General features: G+C 41.7%; 1 protein-coding gene across 1 annotated transcript in view; it reads right to left on the bottom strand.

Annotated features, from left to right (window-relative positions):
• Positions 1–13,380, bottom strand: part of PDGFD (platelet derived growth factor D) — a 207,930-nt gene that overhangs the window by 23,961 nt on the left and 170,589 nt on the right. Inside the window, exon 5 of the mRNA XM_074984733.1 lies at positions 8,224–8,425. Within this exon, the coding sequence (XP_074840834.1) occupies positions 8,224–8,425 (202 nt within the window). The remainder of the gene's footprint in view (positions 1–8,223; positions 8,426–13,380) is intronic.

A 13,380-nucleotide genomic window follows, 5' to 3' on the forward strand; every position in this document is an offset into this window, starting at 1 on the left:
TGCGTGCATTTCGATCATTAGCAGTTATTTGAGGTGGTGTGTCATGAACTCAGATTATACATATTTGCCATTACGGCAAAGGCACTATGCATTTGTGCTGTTTGTATTTAATTTCTGATGCACTGTAGCTTGCTGGCAACTATCCCAGAACCTTTCAAGGGCGAGTACACGGATGTTTGCGGTAATTTATTGGCGATTGTTTGCAAACCCTGGAGAAATGAAATTCTTTAGTTCACATTTTGTTTAATTTCTTGCTAAAGAATTTTAATGAATGATAAATAGAAGCTGCGGTTATGTGAATGGAGAACTGCTGTGACTTTGGGAAGTGATATGTTCACTTGGCCATTTATTCAAGTAAGTTGGGAAAGTTCCATCAGATTTGTGGTCCCAGTGCTTCTTTCTCTTCACCCACCCAGTGCAGAGCCCGCTTTGTTTATTTATGTAACTTCTAAACTGTCACTGTAGACAGATGTTATCTCAGGAATGTTCCACCTGATTAATTTCTTCTGATAGCCAAAGGTTTTGTGTATATAATTGTTCCAAAATAAAGCAAGCATAGAGACAAAAATGGGGGGAGGGGTTGTGCAGTTTCTTTCGATGCCAGAATGTGTGTTCCTGTTTACTGGAACTAGAATGCCTCTTTTAAGCTGAATCCTTTCTCTACACATCTTCCCTAGACTTCATCTACTTCTGTTTGGAGAAGTAACTTAACTCTGCCTTCTTGTATGTAAGACCAATTCAAAAAGTCAACACTTTTGCTGTAATGAAAGTTCTTTTTTTTTTCACTTCTGAAGCCATATTCAAATATGCATAATACTTAATAAGGCTTGGCTTAAATAATAAGGATATATACAAGAGACTAAGCAACAAAAGTGCAGTGCTGTGTCATGACAGTGTAGACACACTTTGCCTAGGAGTACCAACTCCTGTGGATAGGCTGTCGCTTCTCTTTTAGCTCTACTGCTACGGTATTGAAGTAAATGTAAAATAATGTGCCAAGTGTGATACTCATTCAAGGAACCTGTCTGTTAAAAATGGTAGAATTATTATGACATTGAGGTCATGCATGAGATGATATTGCAAATATTATTGCAAATTTATTTTTATAATGCTATATGGTAGAACCATCTCTTCATAATCATGCTACGTGTACATGAGAAGCGTATATTGACAGAAGTGCCTGTCAGAAGGGACAGAACTTTTGTCAACAGATTGTGTCTACACATAAAAACAGATGGAAAGAACAAGCTATGCTGTTGACAGAGAGCAGCCAGACTGCTCAGTATTCTCCTGACAGAACGGCTGACTGGAAGCCCTGCAAACAGGGCTGCTTGGTGAACCGGATTTCCTGTCTGTTGACAAAAGGGCCCCGGAGCATCTACATATCATTTTGTCAACAGAAAATTGTTGAGAGAAACATTAAACCTGAATGGGGAGAGGTATAATGCTACCAGCGGATGTGCCTAGTTTTGTTGACAGACTGTTGACAAAGCACATTTTGCTTGTAGACGTTCCATGGATTTTTCTGACAAAAGCCCAGTTTGCCGGAAAAACCCTCTTGTGTAGATGTAGCCTTAGAATAACTCCCAGGCTGGGTAGTCATACCCTTTGGCTACATCTACACAAGAGGGTTTTTCAGCAAAACCGGGTTTTTGTTAGAAAAACCCTCAGAGCATCTATGTGCAAATTGTGCTTTGTCAACCATCTGTCAACAAATCTTGGCACATCCGCTGGCAGCATCATACCTCTCTGCATTCATGTATAATGCCTTTTTCAACAGTTTTCTGTCAACAAAACAGTCACGTAGATGCTCTGGGGCCCTTCTGTCAGCAGACAGGGCTTCCGGTTCACTGGGAAGCGCTGTTCGCAGAGCTTCTGGTCAGCCATTCTGTCAAGAGATGGCCAGGCAATCTGGCTGCTCTCTGTTGACAGAGCAGATTGCTCTTTTGATCTGCTTTTATGTGTAGATGCAATCTGTCAACAGACATTTTGCCAGGAAATCCCTTCCAACAGTGACTTTTCTTGACAAATGTGTCTCGTGTAGATGTAGCCTTTGAGTCTTCCTTTACAAGATATTGATTTGACTATCAAACTGTTCACATTTTTAAAAATTACAGCACCGATGTTTATCTAATATTTATTTGTTATAGTTTTTTGAAGAAGAATTGCCACAATATTATTATAGAATGTGTATCTGGTGCATGACTTACGGATTTTGAAAATGCAAATTCTATACCAAAACAAACAAACAAACACACCAACCAACCTTCCCCTGGATTTGGATTCATTGAGGTTATGTAATAAGCTTTTGCATGACTAGTGAACTGTAAATTGTAATACATATACACACATCACATTTCAAACAATGAATATATTTTAGGGGTACACACCTGATATTGATAGCTAACATTATTAAATAAAGAATGCTGTGAGATCAGAGTTAGTCCATGAATTGCAATTTCAGATACACAGATTTAATCAGGATAGTCCTAACCTTTAAAAGGTCATTGCAGGAACTGCAGTATTTGTATTACTTCTTTTCTGATCCTTATTTTCAATCTGTATTGATTGCCACAAATAAAATGGCATTTACTGTGTGGGTGCTCTTATCAGGATTGAAAATCTAGTAACACTGCACTGAACTCATTTGCCTGGAACCACTTGGTATGCACAGGGGGTAGGATTAACAATGAAATCATTAGCAATTTATTTATATAATTTAAAAGACATCCTCTAAAATTGCTGTGAGAGATGCACAGGGATTATATCAAATTGTGCTAATCTGCTTTAGGGCACTTGTAAACAAGAACAAAGGATAAAACCCAAGTGGAAAGCTGAGAATGCATGTAAATGGTGATATAATCTATTGTTCTTTTGGCTTCAAGGTTACTACAGTGCCTATAAATATTCCTTAACGTTCCACAGAGGCTGTGTTTGAAACCTCAAATGTATTCCTAAATTAGAGGATATTATGTGGTGTCATTCTCTAATTGGATTTCAACATGTAACATGGCTGTATCCCTATCACATTTCTAGTATGAGCATTTCCTGTTAGCCCTGATGTCACCCTAAGAACCTCTCAATGCCAACTGGCACAGGGCTCGGTGTTATGGGACAGCAATGCCTATCATACCTGACTAATTCATTAGAGTGGCATAAGATGTCTATTAAAAGCTCATACTGCACTGATGTTTACAATCTCTGCAAGATGTCTATATGGAGGACATTTAGGAAATTGTATAAATGTTAAATACTGATATGTTAAAACCTCTAAGTTTTAAAGGTCTGAAACTTATATGTTAAAATGTAACCTGACAAACAGATTTCTTCCTCATAGGTGATGCTGTATATAGCTCTTTGTAGTCTGTAAATTAAACATTGTAGTAAATCACCAGAATGGAGGTCTTTTTGAGTACAGAAACACAGGAGTAGGGGAGACACCTCGAAGTCAGCATCCCCGGAAGAGAACCACAGTGGCCTTGCTGTCTTTGGGTGGCAAAACAATGAGTTTTGGAAAATAAGGGGAAACAAGAAGATATTTGTCATCCATTTACTGAAGAAAACTCTTGCAAGGCATGAGGATATTTATGAGAACTCAGTCCTGGTTTTAACTGAAAACCAGCAGCTGTCAAAGACTGAATCTTTGAAAGCAAATCTACTTTATAAAACAGGAAAAGGTAAACATTAACAAATGAAGACGTAGGTTTGAATTGTATGTGTTGTTTTATATATATAACCAGCTGTTTCCCATTTCTTAGCCATACTCTTAAATCTTAACCTTTATTAATATGCTCATTTTTGTTTTGCTTTAACTCAAATGCAGTCTTTTGTTGTTATAAAGATCCAGTCCTGAGTTGAATCAGTCAAGCCGCATACATTCTCTCTTTAGGAATAGATTGCCTGGTAATTACTTTAAGGCTACATCTAGATTGTGGCCCAAACTCGGAATAATGTATGCAATTTGTGCAATGCAAATTGCTTAAGTCATTTTGATTTACCTTATTTTGAACTTGGTGCCATCCAAATGGCAGAGAAGTTTGAAATAAGGGCCTATTTCAAGGTTTCTGCTACCTCTCTCATGACAAGGGGTAGAGGAAACAGAATACTGTGCTTGAAACAGCTGTGCTATTCTGAGCACAGCAAAAAGTCCTGGTGTTGTTATTTTGAGATACATCTAGACATACCCTGAGTGTGTAGTAGCAGGGACTATATGCTATAAGAGGGTGACGACCCCACACTCACCCTGCAGCATTTATTGCAGACCACCCAGGGTCAATTAAGCCATTAGACAGCTGGTTAAGGAGGCCCAGTTGGACAGGAATAGGCAGGACCCAGAAGGCTCAGCAGCTGAAAGGTGAAGGGGCTGCAGGAAGACAACAGACACTCCCAGGAGAAAGGGAAAACTGAGTGAAGTAGGTTGCCAAACCTTCTGACTTGGCTGATAGTCTCCTGGAACTGGCTCAATTTCCTGGAGGCCATTGAAAGCCATTTCAGTGATTTTAATAGGTGCTAAGACCTACCTGCTCTGCCTCAGTGCAGTTCCCAGAAGCCACTGGCATGTCCCTCTGTCTCCTAGGTGCAAGAGCATCCAGGGAAAGTCTCTGCTCATTTCTCCTTCTCTGACTGCTGATTCCACAGCTGCTCGTGGCTGGGGAGCCACAGCCCCTGTGAGCTGCGGGGGCGGTGCCTGCAGGCAGAAGCATCACACACCACCACCTGCCTGTGTCTCTCTCCAGGAGCTGGAGATTCCAGTCACTTCTGGGAGCCACCTAAGATAAGCACTACCCAGCCAGAACCTGCACCCCACATTCCCCCTTGCACCCAAAGCTCCTCATCTCCACCCCTACTGTAGAACCCGCATCCCCAGCTGGAGCTCACACCTCCCCCACTCTTTGACCTCCTGCACCATCATGGAATCCTGTCCTGCACCCAAACTCCCTCCAAGATCCCATGTCTCCTGCTGCACTCCAAACCCTTCAGCCCCGGTCCCACCCCAGAACCCTCACCACCTGCCACAGCCCTCATTCCCTGCACTCCAAACCCCTGCTCCAGGCCAAAGCCCCTCCTACACCTGAGAATCCTCATCCCTGGTACTGCCCCAGAGCCTGAAACTGCAACCAGAGCTCTCATCCCTTCCTGCAACCCAACTCCCTGCCCCAGTTCAGTGTTGTGTTGGGGGCAGAGTCTCAGAGAAGGGTCTCAGGGCAGGGAAGGGGAGGGAGGAAGAGTTAGTTTTTCTCCAATCAGAGAGTTGGCAACCGGCGAGTGCAGGGGTGATGCACAGGGGTGCACAGGGGGTCAAATACATCCTTCCCAGAATCCACCACCCCTGCCCTCTCCGTATTCATTGAAAGCACTGCACTGATTCTGGAGGAAGAGTTGGTCGGGGCAGAGCAGAGGATGCAGACATGGGTGGAGCGGGGGAGGGAAGGGAGTGGGAGAGGGATGCATGTCCAGTGCCCCTCCCCACACCAGAACTCCCCTCACCAGTTGTCACTGCAAGAACAGAGACTGCAGACACGGCCTAGGAAGAGGGAGGAGGCTTTGGAGAACTGACAGGCCCAGGAAAGAAAGGGAAAGCAGTGGTAGGTAGGAAGAAACCCAGGGATGTAGCTGTGAGGCCTGAGGGAGAAAGCCAATGCTGCTAAGCTAAGGATTCCTGGACTGGAATCTGGGGAAGAGAGTGGATTCCTCTACCAGTCCCTGGCCAAATGGCATGGAGGCAGTCAGTGGGAAGACTTCCTAGGACAGTGGTGGGCAGCCTGGAGCCCAAGGGCCATATGTGGCCCATTGAGGTTCTACGTGTGGCCCTCCAGAAGTTTTGTTTACCTTTGCCCATGTGCAGGATTGCCAGATTCTACTGGTTTTTGTCCACCTAGTTTCCTTCCCTACTGGTATTCCAAAGAAACACACACTTAACACAAGAGGGACTAACCTTCCTGGCAAGGGCTGGGGGCAGGTATGCATGCTGGGGGCATTGACCTTCAGCTAATTCTCAGAATCTCAGGGGCAGGCATCAGCCTGACAATGAGTGGTTTATGCCAAGACAGAGATGCTTCTGGGGATTTTAGGAACTGGAATAGATTAAGTGTTAACCTTCAAGGCAAAGTAGTGGCAGGAAGAGGCCCTGAGCAGAGTGCCTGAAAGGCAGATGTTGTCTGGTCCATTACAAGAAAGACTCCCGCTCACTCGAGGCAGAGGGATGAGGAGCCAGTTTTGAGCACCCTGAAAAAATGTCATCACCTTTCTGACTAATATAGTAATTTTGGACTGAAATGTGTATTGTTCATAGCAGAGAATTTATTCTTCTGGTGGAAGAAGAAGGGAGGTGAGAAAACCCCATGCCACGTTTTTAATCATTTCTCTTTGAAAAACACTCGGAATTAAGAAATAAATGGGCAAACTTTTAACGTTTTCACAGCACTTTGTTAGGCCAAAAAGTTGAATTCCATTGTACTCAATGGAGAAAACCCATTCCCTGCAGATAACCAGAAAGATCACATCAGCACTTGCAGCCAATCTGATTGGGATGGATAAAAGACAACATGCGTGGCTTTAGATACAGTACATTTGCACTAGGATCAGATTTAATCTGAGACTCAAGTGAAGTCTGGATAGAAAACTCAGTAAGAGATCAGGGTCACTTGTCAGCTTCCATTAAAATCACATCAGCTCCTTTTTGCCTTTTGTGTACATTTCCATCAGTGCTGACTCGTCTGGGAATAGGAGACCCATAGCCGATTATGTTTCATTGGCCTCCAAATGTGATCAGTCTGGGCCCAGCATTTAATACAAAGTAATCAAAAGAAATGGGGCCTACATTTTCAAAAATGTATAGTGGTTTTGGTGGCCTACATTTTTGTGGTGCCTTAAGGGGCCTAGTTTTCAGTGCTGGGTACTCAGCACTTTCTAAACTCAGACTCCTTTAAAGTGGGACAGGCATAAATTGAGACAACCACAATGACCAGTTACCTTTGAAAATGTAGGCCTATATGTGTCCAGTTTCAGATCAAACTGTAACAAAGTATCAGCTGCTGAAGTGTAACTACAAAAATTATTTTCAGAACTGATCCTAAAAAACAAACAAACAGGCAAAATGCATGTCCCGCCTGGCACAAACTGCTATTAAATGGGAATTCCCTAGTTACAGAGCTTGCAGAATCAGACCTGTAATTTGCTAATTATTTAAGAAAAAATATTCATCAAAGCGTATCAAAATACAAGAATTTCATTGCACAATAGTTGCTAACAACTACAGCAATGACCGTGTAGAACAGTGTTTCCCGAAGTGTGGTATGTATACCATGGGTGGGACTCAAAAGGATTTTAAGGGGTACATGGCAGAAAATAAATGACTAAAAATCAGGAGATAATCACTGGGAGAGGGGGTACGCCAATAAGGCCAAAGTCCCAAGAGGGGTATGCCAATGTTTTCAGTTTGGGAAACACTTCTGTAGAAGAATGGAACCAGACACTTAAGATGCCTCCTCCACCACACGGTACAATTTCAGTGGGCAGTACTTGGCAGGACTTTCTACTGAGTGCATCCTCGTCATTACTGGTTTGTCTCACTAACATAACATTCTTTTACAGTAACATTTATTTGATGGTTGGATTGCACCAAGGGAAGGGAAAGAGACACATAACTGATTATGCACACTTTGTTCAACTACAGCTGACAATGCTGAACCACTATAGAAACTGGTGAGATGTTCACATCATTAAACAAACAACAACAAAACCCAAACAGATGCACATACAGGTGTTCATGCCAGCTGCTTCCCTAAGTACAAAGTGATAGAAGTAATTATCCCCCACTCAACACAGAACAATCCTAAATCCCGGTGTTTAAAGCAGGGCAGTAGTTCAGGTACCCTATGACTTACATACAAAATAGTACTTTAAAATGAATTTGAAAGCCATCTGTCCTTAACATACATACTTTCAGGAGACTGTGTTTTTATTTGTGAATATTAGCAGGCTGAAGCCAGCTTGTTGATGTGGGTGAGAAATTTCTTACTCAATCAAACTGAACAAGATTAAGGGTCAAAGGCTTCTACCTTTTATTTGAGCTGGGTAATTCCTTGCTCTGCAATTAGTCCAGTTGATTCCAGCATGGGTAACAATGTCTGAATTTGGACTTTGAAAGCAATGAAAGGGCATTTTTGAGTAGCGTACAGAAAACACCCGGAATTAAGAACACATGGGGTAATCCCTTCTTACCCTTGGACTTCCTGTCACGGTAATTCCTGCCTCGATAGTGGCGTTCGGTGTCTGTGTACAGGTTTTCGAGATCTTCCTGCCACGACTCTGGATTCAAGTGCTTGAGCAGCTCCTCCACAGTGTTAAATCCAGCAATGGTCTGGTCTAGTGCTTCCGCGGTGAGGGTAGGATCGGTCACTGATGGAGAGGGATAGGATACCCCCTAAGAGTGACATACAGCTCAGTGTACTTTGAAAAATTTCAGCACCACTCAATAAAACTGTCAATAGTTACAGAGACATTTTTCTTACAGCTGACTCACACAGAATATCTAGACAAGACCCCAGATTAAATTAAGCTTCTGTCTTGACACAGTGACCTTACTCCTGCTATTACTAATCATCTTTTGCCCCTGGTTGCTATGTAAGGATGCCAGGGACAGGTAGTGTCAGGTGTCCTTCCCAAGCAAGGACAGGTGCTGTCAAGTGAATGGAGGAGTGAGTACGCCTAATGCTACTGGACAGCATTAGAGACTCCAAAGGGGGCTAGGAAGGGTGGGAAGAAGTCAGAGCTTTCCCTGCACAGTCTTTCACACCACCAGCATATGTGTTATGTCTTGCTACAGAGTGTGGCACTGGCTGCTTTTCTCTTGGCTCCAGATAAGCCCGTGCTCAAAAGGGATCACGTGGGTCTTTCCCAGGAAAGCTCATTACCTAATAAGTTATATTGTTCACCTTTAAAGTGCTACAGGACTGACTGCTTTTTCACTTTTTTGTTTTGCAGCATCTACCGATACATGCACCCATTATCATAGTGTTTCTCAGGCTTTAAGGTATTTATCCTCACAGTACTCCCCGAAGTATATCCCCACTGTACAACGATGTATTAAGGCACAAAGAAACCAGGGCAACTTTCCCATCATCACACAAGAAGTCTGCAGTAAAACAAGGAACTGAACCCAAGGCCATCCTAATCACGGGCCCTCTTTCCTTTTCTTGGATTTTTAACAAGTGTGAGACCTGTGCAAATATGTCAAGGTTTGGCTCTTTCAAATAAAGAATTAACTCTGGTTTAAAATTGTTTTTACACCAGAACTTGAAAAAAACACTGAAGGAAGTTAGAAAATTGTAATGTAAGGGTCTAATGGGTGAAAAACACACATTTGAAAGGGATTAATATTGCTAACTGTTTGGGAACTTATACTACCCTTACACCAAGCCTACATGGGGGACTCTCAGGAAACATACAGCAAACCAACCTCAGATGCAAAGTCAATGCAAATAAATTAAGTCCATTAAGCTCCCAGTTGATGCTCTCACCCCCCTTAGTAAAGTGCTCTCCCAAATGACAGCATCCACATGGGGGTTAATAGACTTTACTCCTTAAATTGATTTGTGTTAGGTTTCTTGCTTGACAAACGTAGACAAGGCCTTAGATGCACAAACATCTTCTGAGTTCAGTTGATGAATCCAAGGATAGGACTGACCTTTAATAACTGAAACACATTTATAGGGAATAGTTCTATTTTTACGAGATTAAAATTTCCAAAGTCCTCATTTCAATTCCCAAATATTCAGTATCCTAATATCATCTTCACCACTAAACTACCCTCAAATTTCCTAATTTCAGTGTAAAATATACTGAAGAAAAAACTGACTGCAGATACATCATTCCCTAATGAGCCGTCTCCCCAAATAATATTTTGTTGCCTGCTGGCATTGTATAACAGCACAGAAGATAAATACAGGAAAACTTAGACTTTTATTTTGCTCAGTTAAAAGACTGGAACTGACAAAAAAATAAAAGAATCTCTTTTGTCCTCAAAATCTATACTATCTACATTGCAATCATGGGGTGTGGCTGAGGCTTGAATAGACATACTTGATTAAAGATAGTCCAAGTCCCAGAGCAGTGAATCCAGAGCAGTGCGCACTTCAGTGCAGGCTAATCACATGAGCAATTACCCATGGTTCTAGGTGGGCTTGTACAGCCCATGCCGAAGTGTCCATTATCATGGCTTCACTGCACTAGTAGCTAAGGTAGCTCAGGCATGTCCACTCAAGCTGCAGTCATGGCCCACAATTACAGCATAGACATACCCATTGAGCCATACAGCACTTGAGTTCTCCACAAGAAGGCCAATTTCACCAATTCAGCAAATGTTGCCGTGGTCTTTAGAGTCGTTGATATTTTACTGCACAGAATTTGCTATAAATATGGACCTTCCAGATTATGTGACAGTAGAAAGAAAAATGCAAACCTCATAAAACAGTGATGACATGGAAGGAGAACAGCGGTTTGGTAAATATCACAACTGCACAAGAAGTAGAGAATAGAGGTTGGGCTACTAAGGTCTATATTTTTACATACTTGTGAAACAAAGACTTTTTATTTTAATAGTATTGGCCTGAAAATTATTAAGTCTTCAACACAGAACCCATCACAATTAAGTTTCAGTAGGCCTACTTTCATAACCCTTCTTCAATCCAGTGTTAAATGGAGCTCAATGCAGATAGCTCCAAAAATTCATGAGTCATGAGACGGAAGACACACAGAATCTCTATTGACTTTTAAGTGCTTTGGAATAAAGACTTTGTCGAAAGGAGCAGTCTCCCAGGAGACCAAAAGAAAAAAAAAAGTCTCACATCAGTAAGCTGAATAAAATGCTTCTATGTAAAATTATGCTGTATGAAATGTGGTGTTTTAATCACATTTCTCATGTCTGGGGCTGACATATAAGCAGAAACTCATAAGAGAAATCAGTGTGGTTAGTAATTGGTTTCTAATCACAGGAAAACAGTTCCTATATTTCCTTTGAAGAACAAAGGGAAGAAAGAAAGACAAGAGGATGTGGCATAAGTAGCAGAATTGAAAACTGACTGCCTTCTATTCCCATGCCTTCCACGGTAGGAACATCAAACCTACTCAAGTGTATATGATTGTGTTGTCCTCTAGAGGCTGGCCCACAAAGTGGATATAAACACTTTCATGGAATTAATAGACCACTAATGGAAATGACAGCCTATATGCCTTAGCTCAAGTAGGAGGAGATGGTACTTTTTATGCAAAAAGATCAGGGACTCTATTTAGAAAGTCACATGTGTGATATTTAGATGAGAATTGTGGTGCTTGTATGTGTTTAGCTATGTATTTCCTTCCATTTTACAAGAGCCTTGGAGGTCAGACTGTGGATTTGCCAGATATGCCAAACCAATAAAAGCAGGGGGAAGTCACACCTTCTCCCGCTATAAAACCTCAACTCAGGACCTTATAAGGAGTTCAGCTCAGTTCACACACACACAAAAGCTTAACTTTCTGAGAGCAACAGGCAACACAGAGGAGTTATTGTATCTCAGATAACAATTGGCAGCTATATCATGTGACAGACCCCTCAGTAACTTCAAAGCTGCCTCTCTTTTGTTCTGCCAAGAGCTAAATAATAGATTTATGAAAAGCTTGTGTCATATGGCTTTTGTGATGGCTTCCAAAGAGAAGACAAAGGAAAGCAGAGGGGGCAGAATAACCACATCAGACACATCTTGTTAATTCTTGAACATTCAAGATATTGTGAATTTGAAAAGAAACACTGGCAGCTCTTTTCTAATGAGATCCAGATCTTTAGTTCCTTTGGTCTCCTTTACAATTCCTTACTATTCTATTAGGAATGATGACATCTTTCTATTTTATTGTGATATAGAGTTTGTAGAAGTTCAATTGTTGAATCAGATTGTTATATATTGAAACACAAGATTAGGAACTGGACAGAATGGCTTTGGTGGGTGAAAGATCTCATTCTGAAGTTACTCAAGGACTCCAGTGCCTTGGGCTGGAGATAGATGCTGGAAGTACTGCTGTAGGCTTTGTAAAGAAAACTATGAGGTACAGTTCAGAGATTTGTGCTCCAGTCTGGGAGTATGAAAATGCATATATGCTCATTCTTAATTTTTTTTCATTCAAGATCTTGCAGGGTGGTCTTTAGGCTATTGATAGATATGGAAGGTGGAACTCAAACTTGTGAACAATGCCAGACACGTCTGTAGATGCAGAGTGTAATTGTGCCAGTGGTTACTAGGTTAAAGTTCTGCCCTACCATGCTGATTGAAGACCCACAGTAGGATCCATGAACCTTTTTATGTGAAAATTTAGGCATTCCTGAGGTCTCCACTTGACTCTGTCTCTAGTCACAGGCAAATTGACGATCTTCTCTGCCTCAGTTTCCCTACCTATGACATAAGGTTACTAATACTTAGTGTCTAATTGCGGTGTGATCTGTTAAGAATGAAGGAGTTTTTAGTAGCTGTGGCACTGAACAGGACCAAGAGTCTTAGGTTCAGCTTCTGACACAATCACAAGCTTCCTGGCCTCAGGCCCCCATCTGTAAAATTGGAGTAATATGTCCCTAGCTCATAGGGGTAGGGGAGGATAAATAATTCTGAAGTGCCCTGATACTAGGGCCATAAGGGACATATAAGCCCATAAAACAGTTAGAAACAAACAATCTTTGTGAAGGGCTCTCCATAGTAAAAGGGCTGTGGATTATTATTTTAGATTTTTGGCAATTTCCATTGGTGAACACAATCATGGTGACAATGTTTTCAGAGTAATTTCACCTCAGGATCAAAGCTCCAGATGAGGGAGCCTTTCTTTTACTTTGCCAAAGACATTTCCCATTTTTTTCAAATGACATGTGTCAGATTAAAAATGCACAAACAAACAAACAAACAAACAAACAAACAGAGTTAGAAGAAAAAAAGTTATCATAGGAAGAGAAAGCGATTTTCCAAAGACTACCCTAATGTCTTCTGTATGGCACGCCTAACAAAGCCAGGCTCTCAGTAATATGATGACTCAGTGCTAGTGTCAAATAGCCCATGTAATCCAAGGATCTCAAAGCACTTTACTGTGTAGTAACAGTATTATCATAATTATCCAGCATGTTCCAAGCTTTGACCTAGTGGGTCAGTTCCACTCCAATCACTATCTCTCTGACTATATGTTATAGAAAAGGAGTTGTCAAGTGAATGTACATTGTGAGTGTGGCACTGGACAATGCAATGTATGGCTGTGGGACTGTCCCATTACCAAGTCTGATGCTGGCATGATCTTCCCACATGGTATGGTCTCAGAGTCTAAGAGTATGTCCATTGCAATTAAACATCTCTGGCTGGAGAGGGTTCC

The sequence above is a fragment of the Carettochelys insculpta genome, chromosome 1 (assembly GCF_033958435.1).
Source record: "Carettochelys insculpta isolate YL-2023 chromosome 1, ASM3395843v1, whole genome shotgun sequence".
Taxonomy (NCBI): Eukaryota; Metazoa; Chordata; order Testudines; family Carettochelyidae; genus Carettochelys; species Carettochelys insculpta.